Source organism: Pelodiscus sinensis, chromosome 1 (assembly GCF_052426305.1).
Source record: "Pelodiscus sinensis isolate ZL-2025 chromosome 1, ASM5242630v1, whole genome shotgun sequence".
Lineage (NCBI taxonomy): Eukaryota > Metazoa > Chordata > Testudines > Trionychidae > Pelodiscus > Pelodiscus sinensis.
The window spans coordinates 119,408,864-119,430,056 of NC_143052.1; the positions used below are offsets into that span (position 1 = coordinate 119,408,864).

At 41.7% G+C, this 21,193-nt stretch overlaps 1 protein-coding gene across 1 annotated transcript in view; it reads right to left on the reverse strand.

The window, feature by feature from the left end:
• ETNK1 (ethanolamine kinase 1) overlaps nt 1–21,193 on the reverse strand; it is a 47,126-nt gene that overhangs the window by 12,508 nt on the left and 13,425 nt on the right. Inside the window, exons 2-5 of the mRNA XM_075898229.2 lie at nt 13,954–14,213; nt 12,686–12,826; nt 11,039–11,181; nt 2,457–2,540 (exon numbers count right to left, since the gene is read on the reverse strand). Coding sequence (XP_075754344.1) covers nt 2,457–2,540; nt 11,039–11,181; nt 12,686–12,826; nt 13,954–14,213 — 628 coding nt within the window. The remainder of the gene's footprint in view (nt 1–2,456; nt 2,541–11,038; nt 11,182–12,685; nt 12,827–13,953; nt 14,214–21,193) is intronic.

Below are 21,193 nucleotides of genomic sequence, written 5' to 3' on the forward strand. Positions count from 1 at the left end.
ATCTGAATCCTTGTTACAAAACATGAGACATTCAGGTACACTTGTGTCATCAAAAACCAAGGTAATGTTTCAGACAGATGTGTATTTCTTACACAAAAGGAATCCTTTCAACCACAACCCTATTCCCTTTCCTTCCTACTATTTGGAGCTGTAAGCTTCATGTGTCTTCATGGTTTAACCTTGTCATCACCCTTGATCTAGTTCTAACCTTTTAAAAATCGTGGATTTGCTCCCTGTGAAGTTCCTCACCTTTTGCCAATCTCTGCTCCCCCAACAGATATAGGATTAAACATGGTCTTCTGCCATATTTAATCACTGGTGGTGGAAAGTGGGTCTCTGCATTTTCTACCATGTGTAGAGCCCTGCGGATGTGCAGATGTCTGCTTTATATCCACAGATGCAGGTATCTGTGGCTCATTTTTGCAGATACAATTATGTATCCGCTCAGGGCTCTAACCATTAAAAGAGATCTATCCCTCTGCAAGAAGAACACTGACCAAGATTAATTCTTAAATTTCTGAGAGACAAATTGTATAAAATGCTCTACAAAACAAATTGAACAAATAGGTTTCAAAGAGCAAGCTGTGCTGTCAATGAATTAAATTCTGAATGTGATTTACCATGACCAGTTTAGAACTACACAACTTGGAAAACACTGACAAAATAGATTAGGATTACTTAAAACTTTCTTCTGTACTGTATTTACAGTGCTGTACTATAATCATTATGGTGGCATACAGTGGCATTTCCACTCTAACCCTGTTGCCAAAGAAAATGGCATACAGAAGGTAAGTCAGCCACTGTTATTTAAACTTTCCAAGTCAAGAGTAAAGAACTAAACTTGACTAGATAAGCCGCTTGTTGAATGAGTATAGTTTTTCCTATCTTCCTAAACCTTAACTTCTCCCTTTCTCACACATCTGCACATTAGCCTTAACTCTTGTTCTATTCTATTCAATTTATCAAAAATCAAGTCAAAGCCAAAGTCTCAACTGCAAGAAGTTGTGCAAGGAATCACAAGATTGCTGTTTGGTGGTAGAAGTTATTATATATGAATTACACCATCATACCTGTACTGGGAGGGAAAGAGCACTAGAGCCCTTATTGGTTTTTTAATAACACAGAGCAAAGGATGATCTCACTATTAAAGCAGAGATCAGGAAGTAGGGAAGTCTATTTTTGGCTCTGCCATACTTCTTGTATGGCTCTGTCCAAATCACAGGCTTCCAACATCTTAATTCCCACTATTGCAAAGTGGGCACATAATTAGCTCCAACAGAGATTTTAAGTTAAATTAATCGATTACCTTAATACATTTTTGTGACATTTTCTTAGGGCACCCAGGACTGAAAGTCACCTTGTTATCCTCTTGCCACCAGTGAGAGCAAGGATTTGCTTGTGCTCTTTAACCTCACCTGTCTGTTGGCAACCCAAATAATTTCCTTAGGCTATGCCAGCCCTTACTTTCGCCTTGTAGTTACCAGTAGGTGTATCCTAGCTCCCAAGCTCCACGGAAAGAGTCCCTCTGTTGTATACAGCCATTATCCAGGACACTCTCAGCAATTACCAGCTAAGATTTCTCCAAAGGATCAATGTACATACAGGCTGACTGGTACAATTCAAAATCAGATTTGTTATATCATCATAGAACTGAGACATATAGTGAAACAATCGTAAGTTTGTTACCCAAGATTAATATTTAAAGGATAAGGATAATAAGCAGAAACATAAATGGTTACACACAAAATAGAACATACTTCTTACTAGATTAAACTGTAACAGGCTAATCACCTGGCACATCTAAAAGCATTCCTAAGTCACCCAAAAGCGATCTTGCAGGAATTCCAACCAGGACAAGTTGGGATCCTGTTTTCATGAATGTAATTGCTCTGCTCAATGACTTCCTCAAGTTCAGCATAACAGGATGGTGTTTCTATCCCAACATACTCCAATAAACTTTTAAAGTCTGTCCTAGACAAAGATTCTTCTCCTTGTGTTGTTCCTCTATTTTTCTTAAATCTCACAAATCTCCATCTGTATTTAGCTCAGACTGGTGATTGTGGATAAGACAATACTCAATTGATATTTCAAAAGACGGATGGATAAAATCTCTGGCATGACAAAAAGCTAGTTTTCCACTTCTCTTGGGGAGTAATAACCCTGACAATCTGTAAGAGCACATTTTCAATATGACAAAGTAACTTATAAAATATCAGTACATACATTTACATTCTATGTGACCAGCACGATCCTGACTTTCATTTGAGATCCTACATAATGCTATTTAGGGATAAGTGCTATAAAAATGTGTTACACGTAGTAACCGCTGGCACTGAGTGGTTTATTAGAGTCGGGGTTTCGAAAAGCTTCAGGCAAAAAGCACTATATAGAATGATCAAAAGACTCATTGTTTTATTACCAATAAACTTTCTAAATGTTGGCAATTCAATTTTTACCTGCAAACTCATTGAAATGATTTCCAATATCATAAGCCAGGTAGTTGTATCCAGAGTACTCATAGTCAATGAACTGCACATCACCTATATGAGACACAAACATGAAAACGTAAGAGTTCATAACAAACCAACCTATGCCCTAAATCAGTGCTGTTCTTAGACATTTGCCAACATTTCAGTGTCATTGTTTGTGCCCAATTGCATGCACTTTTGAGACACTCCAGGGTAAGGCTGTGAATTTTATGGTCTGAGCTTCACTTGACAGAGATGTACACTCTGAACAACAGCTTACTTCCTAAATTTGCATAATGGCTATTTCAGTCAATATCTACCACAAGAGGGCACTGGTTACCTTAGGAACACAGATTCAGTTCTAATGAGAAATACATTTTTAAAAACCCTATACAGGTTGAATCTCTCTAGTCCAGCACCTAGAGACCTAACCAGTATCGAGCCAGAGAATTTGCCAAACCATGTGAAATCAACATTGTCTAGCAGTCTTGCCAACACATCCGCTGCTGACTGGGCTCTTAGAAGACATTAGGGGGTCAATTAAAGCTAACCAACAGCACAGATCACGGAGAGCCAGGACAGGTGGCTGTAAACACACTTTATGGGACCACGGAAAACTTGGCTAAACCCATGATAAGTGGACATCCAGGTAACTAAAATCATGTCAGACAATGGATGATGCTGGACTAGAGAATGCTGGACTAGAGAGATTCAACCTATAGTTAGCTAGAAATACATATTACTTGTCTCTCTCTTAAGATAGCCGATTTATAGATAAGTAATCCAAACTACTTTCTTGACAATCAAGTAGTGCAATCTGACTTCAGAACGTAGGTTGTAGCACGCACAGAATCATTTTTTACAAGATAGCATTTCCCCAATTATTCAACAATCTTCTAGTTTTGATGATGTTATGAATTTAGTACTATTTCAAGAAATGGCATGTCATGTTTGAATACCAGTCTCAAAAATAAATTGCCTGCAGATATTAAGTAAAAGAAGTCTAACAGCAGTAAGCACCATGGACAAAAGATGTAGCACTACCCCAAATGCTTCCTTGTTGCTTAATGGCTGTTGACATCAGGTTTGCCTGGACAACTAGGACGGCAGTTGCGGGAAGTGCATCACATCCAGATAGTATGACAAGGGTCGGCAACCTATGGCTAGTAGGGCATGAAATATGGCTCTTTTGGCCATATCTGGCTGCCCTGGCTGTTGGAGCCAGGCTGCAGCTGTCTCTACTGGGACAACTGCACCGTGGCCCAGGTTCCAGCTCCAGCAGCCGTCACACGGCTTGGTAGAGCCGTGTCGAACCACTGCCTCGTCTGCAGGAGCTGGACCATGGTGTGGCTGCTCCTGAGGCTAGGGCTGCAATGCATTCCCAGGAGCAGCTTCACTGCAGCCCCAGCCTTAGCTTTAGCCCTTCCCCAAGGCTGGAGTTGTGGTGCGGCTGCCCCCAGGGGCTGCCTGGCAAAAAGGCCCCATTGGGGCTCAGCCCCCATCTGGCTGCAGCATCCTATCCCTGGCCCCAATCCTGGGACAGGCCCCACGGTCCAACCTATGTATGGCCACTGAAAGGGCTGATGGCAGTCCCCTCCTGCTCTGGCGCAGGTAAGAGGGAAGGCCATGAACCAGCTGCAGCAGCCCAGCCCCAGCCAGATAAGGTAACCCAGAGCCAACCCCCTCTCCCCCAAATACTCTACTTCCTACCCCCACCACCCTGCCCTGCCTTCCTGCACCTCCCACACACCCCAACCGTGTGTGCCCCAAGCCCCTCATAGACCTCCAACCCTGACGCCTGCACCCCCCACATACCACAATCCTCTGCCTGAGCCCCTCATGCATGCCAACCCTGATTCCTGCAGCCTACATCTCCAGCCCCGTCTTAAGATTGACAGCAGACAGCCTAAATGCATGCCTGAAGCTGGATTTGACCAGTTATATGTAAATTTCAAAGAAATGTGTGAAAAGATGCAGCAGCAGAAGTCCCATTAAATAAAATCTGTGAGTAGTACAAGGTTTCATTTATGCTATTATTAATCATATGTCAAATAATATTAAGTTGTAAATGTTCAGTCATGCAAATGGGCATCCTTATATCACTCTTCGTTGGCTACTGGTTCTGAATTTTGATATAGTTTGGCTCTTTGGTTTGAAACGGTTGCCGACCCCTGTTGTACGGCCTTTGATTCGCCTCTGGTAAATCCATTCCACAGTAACATTCAAATGGACATTTGGAAGTCAGGTTTCAATATGAACTAGACAGAATTCGTACTGCTCTTGGAGTCTCAGAAAAAGAGTACATGACCAGTTGCCTGAGGGGAGTGGTATATATTTCAGATTACTCAATACCCACCTCAAATTCAGATTTAAATTTTCTATTTCCCTATATTGAACTTTAATAACTGATAGTCATTCAAAATTAAACGCTATTCCTGAAATGTTATAACTATTAAACTCCTTGCAAGTTGCATGATTATTAGGAATCTAGTTGTGATGTTTTTCTACAGCTTTAACCTTGCTAAAGTTTCTGCCACAAATTTCAGAAGCTCTAAAGAAGTGATTTTATTACATATTAAGCCATAATGAAGCAAACCTTACAATTACTAATACTGATTATTCTCTCTTGTGGACAAAAGTCAAATTCTTGAGCAAATTTAACACTAAACTTAAATTACAAAAACATTTTAAATTGGATTTGAATGAGAAATCTTTTAATTTTTATGGGGATATATTTTAACCCCTCCTACATTGCAGGTGTTACTTCCTTAAAAGACTGAAGTTTAAAACTGGACATTAAGGACAAGTTAAAATGTGTTATAAGTATCCATGAGCATGCATCTCCCGAGTTTCCTTCTGCACAGAGTACTATAGTCATTTTTTTCAGAAACAGCATGCAGCAGCAAGTATTTAAGATTTCAATCAGTGCCATTACATGTCGCCACCATGCCACAAATATATGTATTCAAATGTATACAATGTGTCAAAAGACCCATCCTATAGTCTAGGCAACTCCCCCATAAATTTAACAGACAATAAATATAAAATAATTTAAATATTTACAAGACCCTCAACCCTCACCTCATGTTTCCCTCCACAGGAAAGGGGGGCAGGAGAATGGGCTTTGCAACCTGCCTGAAAGGTTAACAAATATGTTCTCTGTCAGACCAATGCAGGGAAGTGTCTAAAGCAGAGCACCCCTCACAAAGTACATCCAGCCAGCAGTACATATGAGGTTCCCATGACTTAAAAGTTGTTAAAATATTGAAAAGCACTGGAAATGGTCTTACAGAAAGATCTTAAGCAAAACTGCAGCTTAACTGCAGTTATCCGAGTGGCAAGTCCATGAAACAGATAACATGTTTCTTGCTGATTCCTTAATATTGCTGTAGATTTAAGCACACACAACTTCTAAAGCTCATCTTTTAAATATATACCAATACAAATACACAGCCCAACCCTGGTTAATATTCGTTTTGTCATAAGATTGGATTTTCTACTGGCTAGTCCAAACACTTAAAAAGTTTCTTTTATTCAAGATTTTGCATATAAAGGCAAATAAAGATAGCAGGTAAAAAGTCTGCTTGCAAAGTATAAACTTAAGACATACTTTAAAAAGTGTTTTTAATCAACATTTTATCTCACACTGCAGTGCCATTAGTTTATGATAGCTAGCTTTTATTTAAAAATGTTATTGCCAGTTATAGTTAATGTTTTATAAAATAAGAACATGAAGCTAACAAGATACAGATGAGGCTGTTACCAGGCTCTGTGCTCTCCTATGGGGGAGGTGCACGTGAACAATTGATGCGATAAACCTCCAGTCAGTGCGTTTAAGTAGCACGGCGTGTGCACGCCGCCACATGGCAGCAACAATGGCATACTAATCTGTAGCAGATGAAGAAAATTTGGCACACACACACACATTTGAAATGACATAAAACTTAAAAAAAGAAAAGCTCTGCATTTTACTGCTCTCCTTTTTCAGACCCATTCAACAGTGGAACTCAACCTTAAATTTACTTTTTGCAACAAATGTTAAGGTTAAAGATGCATAGTTCCCTTCAATCCTCTGTGTCAAAGTATGGGCAGAGTCATTTACTTTGCTTTCATTTTATCAGCTGCCTTATTTTACAACAAAATAGTATAATGAAAATTATCTTGTGTAATGTTATCATTGTATTCTTTAGCTTAATTTATGTTTAAGGTTTTAGGAATACACGCGAAGAATTAACAAAGATGAATTCATGCAGAAGAGCAACTAGTTTATATTATGATGAACTCTGAACTACAAGTCCTTTACTAGTTTTTTTAGACAGATTTTTAAAATTAACTTCAACAAGAAAAGGTAGGCCAATAGTGACTACTACTAAAAACTTGCTTAAAGAGAACTCTAATATATGAAGTACATTTATGAACTGTACTACTTCAGTTTAATTCTGTACTATTGTCCACAGAAGAGTATGTCTAGAGAGAAAAGAGATTTCAAACTGAAGCTCGGTATTTAAGCTCTCAAATTCTCCAGCACTGTCTCTGCAAGGCAATTATATGTATTAAATCAAAGCTTTAATGTTTAAGGCTACACACTATTTCACTCTTCATATAAAAATGAGTGTACACCCTGCAATGTGCTTCTTATTTTGTGTTTGATGCATCGGAAATTGTGTTTAATAACTGAATTCAAAGATGGGGGATCCACAAGGGATTTGCTGACAGTGTTCAGGGAGCTAACAGTCAAGAGAGGCTCCTGTTTCTAGCTTCTCTTCATTGTACTCTAGATAGTTTAACAAACTTTAGTAGTCCCTGACATAAGACGCTGCTATATGAATATTGTGTAATCATGAACAGGCAAGAAGATGATGTGATAATAAATGTGAATGGATGGGTCCTGCAAGAAAATCTCTTAATGTAGAAGGGGGCATCACTTTCCTGTGATGACAGTGGCACTACAAAATCCTCACCACAGTGAAGACACCAGCTCCAAGATGCACACTAAAATATGTTCACCCAAAGTTTAAAAAAGTAGAACAGTTAACTTGGGCACCTAGTTACGTTGACCTGATTTCCAGAAGTGCTGAGTAACAACAGTCAGTCAATGGAATCTGTTAAGTATTCAGCACTTCTCAAAAGTCAGGCCACTTATGTAGGTGCCTGATTTTTAACTTATTTTTAAAATATTTGCCATAACTAAAAAAGTGAGGAGTAACAGAAAATATTCTGGAAGTGCTGGAAAGAAATCTGATGCAGATAAAAATTAGTAATTAGGTATTTAAGTACACTGGGAGAGTCCAGAAAAGACTCTGGAAACTCCTGATCAAGGTAAAGAAAAAAAAAGTCAAAAGCATGACTAGTGGGCTATAAATAAATGCCGTCCAACTGTCAGTTACTTAAATTTAAAACCATAGTTCACACATCAAGATATATTCAAGGACAAGAAATGAAGTGAAACTGTGAGCTATTTCTTTCTGAGAACAAGTCTTGTAGGCAATTATAAATCTGTTATGTAAGGTAACACTATTGAGAGGATTCATATCCGGAGCGATTAAAACACATATTAACAAAGCAGCAAGAGGCACAGGGTGAGCAATTTCAACTTATCAGATGAGTGACACACTCCCCATTTAACCATGCTCAGGTTCAACTTTTTGAGTTCTTCTTTGAAAGAGGGTGAGATGGTCAGATTTAAGAATTCTTAATGCCATCTGAGATCAAGTCTCTCCCCCCCATTCTCCCCAGATATACAGAGATATAGATACATGTCACTTTTTTCAAATGTCTACACAGAGTATGAAAACTTGCTAAACTGGAAATTAAGGAGAGTCTTAGAAAGAGTGGTGTTAAAGAGTTGGGATAAACAATGGTGGGCCTATCTACTGAGAGCACTAGTGTAAACTGACCATGTGCAGCTTTTTAATAGTATGTGGATCACACAAAGCCTAGCCATGACTAGACAACATGATGAAAGTTCTGCTAACACCAATGGTGAAATATTGATTCTGTTTGTGCTGATTTAAATCCAGCTTCTTTAGAGAGCAGATCACGGTAAGACAAAGAACTGATATGAATTCTGCTGCATAATCAGAACTTTTAGCTAGGTTCCTATATTTAGACCAGTAACATCTTCAGAAAGTGAACTGCATCTTTAAGATTGTTCTTTGCGCTCTTATAAAAACAGCTTCAAAGAAGAATTCATTGCATGCTGCTACTTAATTTTTAGAATTTTTTTAACAATCTTTGTTTGCTTGAGCAGACTTGATATGATTCATGTTATTTGCAGTTAAAGTTAAAGCTGAGTTTCCACTTCAAAAATAAAGATGAAGCTCCTCTTTCTAAGACTGTACTACATAACATGGGTTTAATAGTTTTGCATGTAATCGTGTACAACTACAAAATACACAGTTTTGACAATATATACTCATTTTGCAGATGGCATTGAGGTTTGGTTACTATAAGAATAGTACCTGTTGTATCTCGGTATTGCAGAGTTCTTACAACAGCGTACATGACGTGCTGCAATATTCAAGCATGTAAGCTTTAATGGACACAGTCTAGCTATTGCATATACTTTCAAATCTTTTCCCATTCAGTTATTTATAACCAGCTCCAAACCTAAGTGCTTTACATTGAGATTCCTCCCTCCTCCCCACCTTATCCCCCCAAACACTATACACTCACACACTGGTTATTGTAGGTTTGCTCATAAGTGATGCACTGCTGGTATTGTTTTTTTCCTCCACTCTGTTTACAAAAAAAAAGCATATAGCATTTGTTTTAAAAAAGTGGGAATGTTAAGCTTATCAACCGTGATAGTGAACATTTAATTTTTTTTGTTTAAGCACTTTACACTAAAGCATGGTTCTATTATGAAAAGTGACTAAAAATAGCACCCTCTCTCAATATGTCTGATCTGTGTATTCAGAACCAGATCTACTGACTTTAACAACACAAATAAATGTTATCTCCTTTTTAATTTATATTAGCATTACAGAATGAACAACTGAATGGTCTTTGAAATGAGAAAACTTCAACAGAATTGCTTAGTCATTTTTATTCAATAGTGAAATTAAAATTAATAGTATTGCACAGGTACACAAGAGCATAATTTGGAAGATAATGGTGCTACAAAGGCATAGATGATGATTACTTTTGCTGCAGGACATATCTCACTAGTATTTATAGGCAAGAAGTAAAAACCTAACTCAGAGAGGTTGCATATATATTGATTGCAGCTCAAAGATTTCTTTTTACTTGTAGATTATGAAAGAGAAGTTGATGTAGAAATGATGTACATAGCCACTTTTCAAATCAGAACTAACTTCAATGTTTCTTTCGTATCAAATTTTATGCAAGTCACAAGGCACAAACTAAGATATGATGCCTCAATTACTTGAATGTCTGATGGAGAACAGCTTGTTCATATTCATTTTAATGACTTCAAACAAATATGCTGGCTTTAGTGCCAAGCTAATTTTCAATCAAGTGATAAAATTACAAGATTTTTACTCAGACAAATCTGAAATTAAATAGCACTCTTTAAAGAGAAAGTCTTCACTATCTCAATTGTAAGCTTCCCTACAACTACCAACATGCTTCTACAAAATTAACTTGTTACTTTCAGTTCAGCTCACAGACTTCTGGGGATTTGGGAGGGGATATGAGGTACTAATCTCATTAAAGCCATTTTTCTGCACTCTGTTTTCAATGTTCCAATTTACTGTTGGTTCACCACATTTGCCTGTTGAATATATCATTTAGTAACCGAACCTCAAACCAATAAACAACCAAATCTTAGAAGGAATTAAGGTTTTCTGTAAGAACTTTCGATAGTTTCTAATGTTTAGTTTTTAAATACAAGGATTTATTTCAAGAATTCAAATATTTACATCTGAAAATGAACAAAAATTTGATTTGCCATTTCCAAAGATAAACTTACATCCTACCTCTCAGTTAAAAAATATTATTTACAAAATATCTTCAACATTAAGATGCCTATGTACCTCATGTGCAGGATATAAACTGAGCCATTGAAAGTAGCTTAAGTATCATTATGATACTTCAATGGGGAACTCGTCCTTGGCACCAATGTATCTGACAAATCAGAACAATACATTGATAATACAAACTAACCTGGAGACATTAGCTCCTAAATTTGTTCAATGAATGACTGACAATATTTTCTAAACATTTATGAGATTGCTGTTAAATTACAAAGACAAAAAGATTTTTAAAAAGTTCTGAAATCTATTACAGACTGAATCATTACAGTGAAATTAAGAATTTTAAAAAAAAAAAAAACTTTTCTCCACATGCTAAAAAATATTTTAGAATTAAAAATTATGGTTATAGCTACTAAGACAGTTCATATATTTATACAGATACAGCTACCATTATATTGAACAATGATTTCAAGCAGCAAATTTACTTCACTTACTACTGTTCATAAAAAGTCATAAAAGATTTAATTATTTTTTATTAAAATTCTACACCCACCCTAAGACAACTACCACAGAATATAAAACACAACACAGATATGGAACGAAACACTACTTACTGCTGTGTTCAATACCTACCTCGTTTCTCGTTGTAGATAATATTCTTACACAACAGGTCATTGTGACAAAGCACCACTGGGGATCCTAGATTTGACAGTCTCTCCTTCATCCATGCCATCTCCTCCTGAAGGATTTGAGGACTTGGGACATCACTTAAGAACCTTTTGGGGTTCAAAAAAATTGAAAGGAGTTTCTCTTCTGAGCAGAGTTCATAATAAAGGACTTATACAGAAATGTATATACTTGTTCAGTATTTTCTGTATTCCCCTTATTACAACACATAAGTGATTAAGTCCTCAGTCCAAATGTCTCTGCTTACTGTCACAGTGAAGTCACAACACCATAAGATGGGAAGAAGGCAAGAATTCCTACTATTTTTTTTTCCAAAGGTGACTTCTTTAAGAACTACCACTTGGATCTCAGACATGAGGAAAACACAAGACTAGTAATGCAGTGGTGGGCATAATTTTTAATGGGGAACTACTCCAAGATTTTGGTAAGTGGTCAAGGGCTGCACTTTTGTGGAGGGAGAGGGGGATCTAGGATGGCTGGTGGGGTATAGAAGAGAGCTTGGTGTAGAGGAGTGGGATGCAGGAGAGGGGGTGATATCAGAGGGAAGGGGGGGTTGTGATCTGGGGCAAGGGATTGGGATGCAGGGTCCAGGAGAAGTTATGGGTACAAGAAAAGATTCTGGCCTGGGGTTGGGGTATAGGAAGGGGTGCAGAGTTTAAGAGAGTTATGACCTAGAAGAGGGGAGAAGGGAGTGCAGATGGTTTGGGTGGGGACATGGGGTAGGGAAATGGGGTGCAGGGTCAGGGATGCGGTATGTGAACAGGAAAGTATTCTGGCATGGAGGAGGGGCATAGGAGGGGGTGCAGAGTCTGGGAAGGAATTGTGACCTGGAGGAGGAGGAGGAAGAGAAGGAGAGAGTAGATATAGAGGGTATGGGTGGTGATCTGGGGCAGGGTGCCAGAGGCTCTGGCTGGGAGGTGCTTATCTAAGTGGCTTCCAGACAGCAGCCCAGCAAGAACCTGAGACAGGCTCCATGCCTGTCTGCTGGGCTACCTGCCCCATGTGGCTCTACTCCAGCACTGGGAGAGAGGAGGCTTTGCTCACTGCCCCTGCTTTCAGCAAAGCATCTCAGCTCCTACTGGACGGAAACTAGCCAACGGAAACTGATGGATTTTACTAGGAGGTGGGGACAGCACACAAAGCTTCCTCCTCCCTGCCCAGTGTGCACAGTAATTAGCAGCTTGCTGTTTAAAGTGGCTGCAGATGCTCTGTAGTAAGGGTGCAGGCAAGGCAGCTTGATGGGCCAGATCCAGCAGCTTGAGAAGCCAGATCTGGCCCTCTAGCCGCCTCTTGCCCATCCCGTAGTAACACATGTTCTTTTCAAAGTGGAAAGGACACAGCTGATTTAGAGGAAGAATGTGGCCAAAAACATAGAAAGGATGGGCAAATCCATCATTTTATTCTGCTTCTTAGTAGCATTTACAAGGAAAGTGTGTGGGGAGGGGGGGAGGGGAGGGGAGGAGAGAATAGGGTGCCTAAAAACCACTCCAGTTATATTTTCCCCTTCAGCTGGTTAATATGGTATGTGACAAAACAGATTATTAAATTAATTATTTTAAAAAGTAATCAAATATTTAATAAAATAATACTTACCTATTATTTACTTCCTCATCTGTAAATTCTGTAGGTATGAGTGAGAAATATTTCCCCATCTTCAGCCACAAGTTAGATTTGGGGATCCATCCATTGTGTGCATGGATAGCATGGATTTTAGCAAGCTGCCTGGCTATGAGTCTGTAAGATGTAAAATTTAAACTGTAACACTGCATTCTTACTTTTGAGCTGGTTACAAACAGATTGACAAAAAAGTGTTTGCCATTAAATGTTGATTTCTTGACATTTACATATTTTTTAAAAAAATATGTATCTTATTGGTGACTTTTTACTTGAAACGTATCAGGGAATATTTAAGTCTGACACCTTCTTTCAAAAAGTTTATTGCCTGTATACATATATGCTTAATAACGGAGAAGCAAGGTAATGTGGGAGGCAGGAAAACTGGCTAGAAAGAATTAAGCACTGACAGACAAAGCTCATCAGCACTTCCTTACTCCTACAATGGTTACCTGTGGACTGCTGAGGGAAGAAGGAGCAGACTAACTACAAGAACCATGTGCAATCTTTTCAAACTAGATGGGAAACAGTGAGCCAATGTGGAGGAAGAACACTTAGTTGTTTCAGACTAGGGATGTAAAAGAATAGTCGATTAGTCAACTACCTGATAAGCCTAGGCTTATCAGGCAGTCAAGTCGACTACTTGCTGCCCCTAAATAAGAGGCAGTGGGGGGAGGGAAAGAGCAGGAGCTGGTGCTTGGGGAAGACAGCTTAAAAGCTGGTTATTCCCATCCCCCATACTGTCTCCTCTAAGGCAGCAGTAGAGGGGAAGTGGAGGGGGGTAGGAGGCTGCTCCAGGAGCAGCCCCTGTCTGGGGGGGGTCCCAACTCTTTGCTGGGATTCCCATGAACAGAGGCAGTTGGACCCGTCATGAGCTGGGACTGAGCAAGCTCAGCTCTGCAGATGAAATGTGGTAGGAGTCCGGTTACTAGCACGCCCAGCTCTTACTATATTAAAACTACAGTATTGCAGCAGGGGTAGCTCCTTCTGAGATCCTTCCCTTACTGACTAATTGTGCCGTGGATACAAATCGACTACATGGTTACCCAATTACCTGCCTCTTAACATCCATCTTGCAGACTAAATGCAAAAAAGCATGCGGATACTAAAATGTGTGCCCAGTAAGCCATCTCCATGAGTTGTGTGTATGGTTACCAATAGCATGCTCTACACTAAACTTTTCCAAGCACAGGACATTAGTTTCTCAAAATGCACTTTAAAGTTTTAATATTTTTGAAGATGTTTACCTGAATATATCTGGGTTGCAGACATGCTCTGGATCCAGTGCTTCTCCCTGCATGAACTCGTAGCATAGACCATTACTGAATGTACAGTAGAGTTGTGGTGCACAACCATGGGCCTGCAACACCCGGAAACTTTTCACTTCCTCATCTCGATCTACTAACAGCTCAGTCTTGTTTCCATAGATTCTAACTAAAACCACATCATCCATTGCGTCACCCACATAGCAACCAATAAGCTTGTTGGTGATTCCATCTGTAAACAGCTGCAATGTAAAAATACATAAGATACAAATTGGCAAGTGTAGAACCATTAAGTATGTCCTTAAAATGGGAAGGATGGTTGGAAATTTTCCATTTGGTGGATCACCTTTAATCCGTGTGAATGTTCAGGGAATTATTTGACTCGGGTTGAACAGAAACAAGTTATAACTGAGACATTTACTAGTCTGTATATTTTAAACAATCTTTTTAAAAAACCACACCTATAGAAAACTAAGTACATACATCAAAGTAGATCTCTAATACGAGTTGTAAGATAAGCAACTACTTTGAAATCTGTTCAGCAATACTAACCCCTAGGGGGAAAAAATGGATTTCAGACATTTTACTGAGTTTTCCAAAAAAACTAGGAAGAGAACAGTAATTCCATTTTGAAGAGGATTTTAAGATTTCAAAATGTGGTTTTGTTCTATTCCGGCACAAAAAGAAAGTGTTACATCTAAAAGGACCAAAGTTACTTATAAGGAGTTGTCCATATACATTCCACTGCAGGTGCCCCAGTTCAGTTTTGGTCAGCAATCCCTCTATTGGGGCCGTGCCTGTGCCTTGTGTCTTCATGCCTCCAACTTGAGCGCAGAAAGCATGCGCCTTAAGGCTCTCTAACAGCAGGGAAGGTAGCAAAGCTCATGGAACAGGCACACATTTTCCTGACTGTGATAGAAGACGAATTACATCTGGCAAGAACTCTGGATGATACATCAAGATCACCCTTGATTTTCTGAAATTCAGTCCACGGAGGTCGTACTAAGAGTACCCCAACCTCCTCCCAGCAGATATAATTGATACCAAAAAGGCAATTTTGATCAATAGATGCAATAGAGAACATAAAACTGAAGGCTCAAAGTGAGAGGCATGAGGACACTCAAGATATATATGCAACCTCAACAGACATGGATGCCATACAATAAACAAAGTGCGCCAACACTGGAATATACATGGATATGCACTTTAAGAACCACCACATATTTTCTCATTTCTCCCAGTATTAGGATGAGCAGTGCCAGAGTAATCTGCCTGACCGGCTGGCCTGGCTCTGAAGCAACACACCAGGCAGGAGCGGCTTTGGATGAGCTGGCCAGAAACCGTGCAGACAGGTTTCCATGGAAATGTGCCATGTTCACTTAAAAAAAAAAAAAAAAAAAAATCAATCAAGGAATGCTTGTGGAATGCTTCATATGATAAATTAGCAAATTCTGACAGTATGTTTTCTTGAAAGTTGATTGGCTCTTTAAGGCCAGGTCTACACGAGAGAGCCAAGTCAAACAAAGGTATGCAACTCTAGCTACGATAATAGCATAGCTGGAGTCAATGTAACTTAGTTCTATTTACCACAGTATCCCCACTGCGGGGGGAGGGGGGGGGTCAATGGGAAAAACTCCTCACGATCCAGTGGAGTACCAGAGATGACAGTATGATCAGCAGTTAATTTAGCACATTCTCAGTAGACCTGCTAAATTGAGCCCTGGGGGGAATGGGGGAGGCGGCGGAAAAGGAAAATCACTCTCTGCAGCGTCAATCTCCCGGTAAATGTAGACAAGATTTCAATAAGGCTTGCCTCATTTGATCCAGCTTCCAATGAAATTTCTACAAGTAAATCTTTTAAATAATCAGGTGCCAGGACTTTTTTTTCTTTTTAAAACACAGGAAAAAACGTGTACAATGAAGAAATAATTGGAAATAGGACACCAAGAACATAGTGTAAAGTTACTGCAATTTTAAACAAAACAAAAAAGAGAGTCAAGAAATTTGATGTTATGGCATCACAGAAACCATAATTTGTATTTATAGATAATTTTGCATTGCCATTTATGCCTCCCTCCATAAAACCTTGGTTTACCTCAGTTAAGATTACTACAATAATCAGTGATAGAAAAATGCAGGACAATGTAGCACTTTAAAGACTAACAAGATGGTTTATTAGATGATGAGCTTTCGTGGGCCAGAAAGACTTTCATGAATTTTGAAAATGAAAACATTTGCCTGGGTTACCCTGTAATTTTTGCAAGTCACCTATTATACTGTTGTGTAAATGCATAAGAAAGTTACAAGAAAACTGATTGCTAAGTTATTTCATTTTCTAAGATGAACAAAATACAAAAAAAGAGTAAAAAAAGACAGCACAAGTAATATACACTAATCAAAACTAAGTGTTTAGGTGTTATTTGCAACAGCTGACAACTGCTTTAAAACAGTAATCTGACAGTGTTCTCCTTACAATTTCATTTTAAAAAGCCTTTTAGTGGATACACTCATACTGAGTCACATTCAGAGGAATGCAGCTGCATTCCTCTGTCTTCATGCTACTTTCCCTGCACACCTGTGGTGCTTAACATGTACATGCTGGTATGCATACTTAGCACTCTGCTAAGCTCAAAAGTTCGAGGCCAATGAATAATTCTCTCAAGATGATCCAAGTGCTAGAAGAAAGTATGATTTATAATGCAAGTGCCCTCTTCAAACATCAATACAGTATCTCCAGAACACTACAATAAAGTGTTGATTAAGATTTTACAGCTTTCAAAATGAATAGCTTCAATTCCATGCCTTAGGGATGTTAAATTTAGATTAACTGATCAAATAGTCAATGGAATTTCCCCACAAAGAAGCCTCACAGAGAGTACGGGTCCACCGGGGGACACCCCCACGCAGGCCCTGCAGGTTCAGAGGTGGACTCCCCTGCTGTCCCTACGGGGCTTCTTTTTGAAATGTACAAGAGCCTCACTGGGGCTCTTGTAAGTTTCAAAAGCAGAATCGCAGCAGAAGCAGCATGAGTGGAGACGGCTTCATTCCCCACTTATGCCCACTTATGCCCGTTTCCCACTGTGCCTCTACCTCCTCTGCCCTCATGGAGATAACGATGGCTTTTAAGCCAACTCCCTCCAGCACAAGCTCCTGCTTCCCACCCTTGCTGCCTCTCTCTGATAGAGGCAGTGGAGGGGGGAGGGGAAAGAGGGATGGGGCAGGGCACAGCAAATAATCCTATCACTATTCAGCTATGGGTTAAGCTTATGCTAATTGGATAATTGACTAGTGGCTAACATCCCTATCATGCACTTTTCAAAGTAACTAAAACAGAACCATTCTTTGTATGTTTTAGAGGCTAAATCCTTGTATTGATTTTTCAAATTGAAAAAAAAAAAAAAAAAAACAATAGGAAGGGCAAATCAAATTTTCCAATTAAAACACCTTTGTGCAACCACAGACCTACCAGAGTTGGGCATTCTGACCCAGATTTTCAAAGCTCTGGTGAGTGCTACAATGCCCATCTGATGTAGGAGAAAGTTTCATTTTCAAACATGAACCTAAAAAAACCAATAAATGGTCTGGTAGCACATTGACTAACAAAACACGTAGATGGTATCATGAGCTTTTGTGGGCACAGCTCACTTCTTCAGATGACCGGTCATCTGTGGCGTGTCAGAGGGGCAGTGCAACGCAGAGCCCAGGACTCCCCAGCTGACCCCGGGCTCCACTGCCCCCTTGAAAAGCACAGAAACAGCGTTTCAAAGGAGCAGCGCATTACAGCTGAGCCGGGGATCAGCTGTGCGGTGGCTGCCCTTTAGAAACATTGCTTCCGTGTGTTTCAAAGGGGCAGTAGACCCCGAAGTCAGCTGGGGACTCCCCAGCTGATCCCAGGCTCCACATAGCTTTTCAATGTTAGTTGGAACAAGGAAAAAAGAACCATAGCCTAGACTGCTTTCTTCTAACTCATTTCCTTATTATTACAGACACAGGGCATGTCTTCACAACGGGCTGGATCAACGGGGCAGTAATGATTCAGCGGGGATCTATTTATCATACCTACTCTAGACATGATAAATTAACCACTGATAGTTCTCCTGTTGACTCCAGTACTCCACCTCAAGGAGAAGCATAAGGGGAACTGATGGGAGAGTTTCTCCAGTCGACACAAGGTAGGAAGACACCACAGTAAGTAGATCCAAGCATGTTGATTTCAAGTACAAGCAGTCCCCAGGTTACGTCAGTCCGACTTAAGTCGGACCCCTAGTTACGAACCGGGGGTGGGGGGGGTCCCGCTAATGCGGGGTGCCTCCCCCACTGTCGCCGCCTCCTGCAGCGTGGAGGGCGCTTCCCCCCAGCAGTCCAGGGAGACGCAGAGCTAGCGCCCCCCCCCCCTCCCAGCAGACCAAGGAGACGCAGAGCAGCTTTTCTCGCCGCGGAGGACGTGGGCGGCAGGACCGCCAAGACGCGCTATGGTCCCGCTGCCTGAGTCCTCCGCGGTGAAACCCCCCCACCCCCCGTCTCCCTGGTTTGCTGGGGGGAGGGCGCAGCTAGTGCGCCCCCCCTCCTCCCCCGCCCAGCAGACCAGGCTTTTCTCACCGACACCTGGGGCAGAGCAGCTCAGGGGCTGCCGGGTTGGTCCCACAGCACTGAGGTGCGGCGCTACTGGACCAACCCAGCAGCACCCCAGCGGCTCTGCCCCAGGCATCCCCAAGTCAGCCGCTGCTGAAACTGATCAGCAGCTGATTCCAGGAAGCCCGGGGCAGAGCAGCTCTGCCTCGGGCTTCCTGTAGTCAGCCGCTGGTCAGTTTCAGCAGCAGCTGACTTGGGAACACCTGGGGCAGAGCCGCTGGGGAGCTGCCGGGTTGGTCCAGTAGCGCCGAGGAGCGGCGCTGCGGGACCAATCCAGCAGCACCCCAGCTGCTCTGCCCCAGGCGTGTCCGATTCAGCCACTGCTGGTCAGTTTCAACAGCGGCTGAATCTGGACGCCAGTTCCGACTTACATACAAATTCAACTTAAGAACAAACCTATGGCGGTCCCTATTTTGTACATAACCCGGGGACTGCGTGTACATTATTCACATTGCTCTAAGTTACACAACTTCAGCTATCTCCCACAGTCATATAGACTACTGATACCGTAGCTACCAAATTACAGGACAGGGCAGTATCATAGACAGCACTGGATGATGTGCTGAAGACATAGCTGCATGCATAACAGTCACTGTCATGTTTCAGCAGCATCTGTGAGGATGCTGTGAGAGCAAGCTTATCACAAAGCTACAGCATCTGCGATGATGCTGTGAGAGCAAGCTTATCACAAAGCTGCAGATCTATAGCTCCACACTTACACAAGTGAAATATGGGTCTGAAGGCTGAAGAATACTGGACTGATGTATTTGACTCTCACCATCTTCATAAGCTGAACAAGATAAAAAATGAGGATATTCGAAGCCAAACCTAGCAATTGCCTCTTTAATTTGATGGCTTTCTTGGAATGAACATATTTTTAGAATGGAAGTTTGCAGAATTTATTGATCACCAAGAATGCCCCTATGCAGCCAACAATAACGTGAGCACCAAATAGGGGTGCAATTGGGTAACTGGTTAATTGTTATTCAGGAGCAGGCCTCCCCCAGGATTCTGCTGCCAGCAGCTCCTACCTGCCCACGTTTAATAAGTTAACCGGTTAAACTTAATGTTTCATTTTTAGATCATTCAATATCTCCTAGTTAAACCAGGGTGCTTTCTTACCATGTTTCCTATTTTTTCTACAGAGTGGAATAGTTTGTTCTTGGGCCCTTAATAATGTCTCTCTGAAAAACTGCCAACTGTCTTCAATTCTTTTTCATCTCCGGGTATGTCTAGACTGCATCCCTCTGTCGGCAGAGGGATGCAGTCTAGACATACCCTCAGACTTGCTTCCCATGGGATCTTACCTATAAACTCCCTGAGTTTGTTAAAACCTGCCTTCTTGAAATACATGGTTTTTATTTTTCTGTTCTCCCTCCTACCTCCTTTCACCCAAGCCACCTTCCACTTTCAAATTCTTAACAAGTTTCTTCCTAGTTGTCAAAATCAAATCTAGAACAGGCTATGCCATAGTATTCAGAGGTGTAGCAGAGTGCGAGTATGTCTACACCACCACCCTAGTTCGAACTAGGGTGGTAATGTAGGCAACCGGAGTTGCAAATGAAGCCCGGGATTTGAATTTCCCGGGCTTCATTTGCATATTGCCGGGCGCCGCCATTTTTAAATGTCCGCTAGTGTGGACTCCGTGCCCCACGGCTACACGCGGCACGGACTAGGTAGTTCGGATTAGGCTTCCCATTCCGAACTACCGTTACTCCTCGTTCCACGTGGAGTTAGGAGTCCCCGGAGGAGGCGCGCACTGCGGCTTCCCTCCTCTGCGAGGGGGAGGGGAAAGAGGAAGAGGGAAGGAGTCGCGCTCCGGAGACTTCCTGCAGGGGGAGTGGGGGTAGGAGTCCCCAGAGGAGGCATGCGCCTGGGCTTCCCTCCTCTGTAGGGTCCCTGGAGGAGTGCGCAAGCCGTGGACTTCCTGTGTCCCAGGCGGGGGGGGGGGGGGGGGGGGGCGGCGGCAGGAAGAGTCCCTAGAGGAGGCGCGCGCCAGGGCTTCCTTCCTCTGCGCGGGGAGGGGGGAGAATAGTGTCCCTACTGGCACCCTATCTCCTGCCCCCACTGACACCCTGTTCCCACCCCAGCACCCTGTCCCATGTTCCCTGCCACAGCGCCCACTGGCACCCTGACCTCGCCCCAACACTCACTAACACCCTTCGCCAGTAGCACGTCCCCTGCTCCCACCAGCACAGTTGGGGCCACATTAGTGAGGCTTGGGGGGGGTTTTTGAGCCTATTATACTCCCTGTCCTGAACCTCTCACATCCCCAAATTCCTGCACCCCCACATCCTCAGTCTTCTGCCATAACACTTCTGCATCCTCCACACACTACAAAACTGTGTCCTGAGCTCATCATACTCCCAACATCCCTGCCTTGAGCCCCTCACACACTCCAACCCAAACTCCTGCACCCTCACATCCACAAGCCTGAGGCTTGCTCCGCACCCCAACCCTCCATCTGAATCCAACAGCCTGGAGCCTCCTCCCCAAGCCAGTATCTCTTCTCCACCTCCTCCTGCACCCAAATTCCTCCCAGAGCTTGCACCTCTCACCCTTTCCCACACCTAAATCCCGCATTCCCACC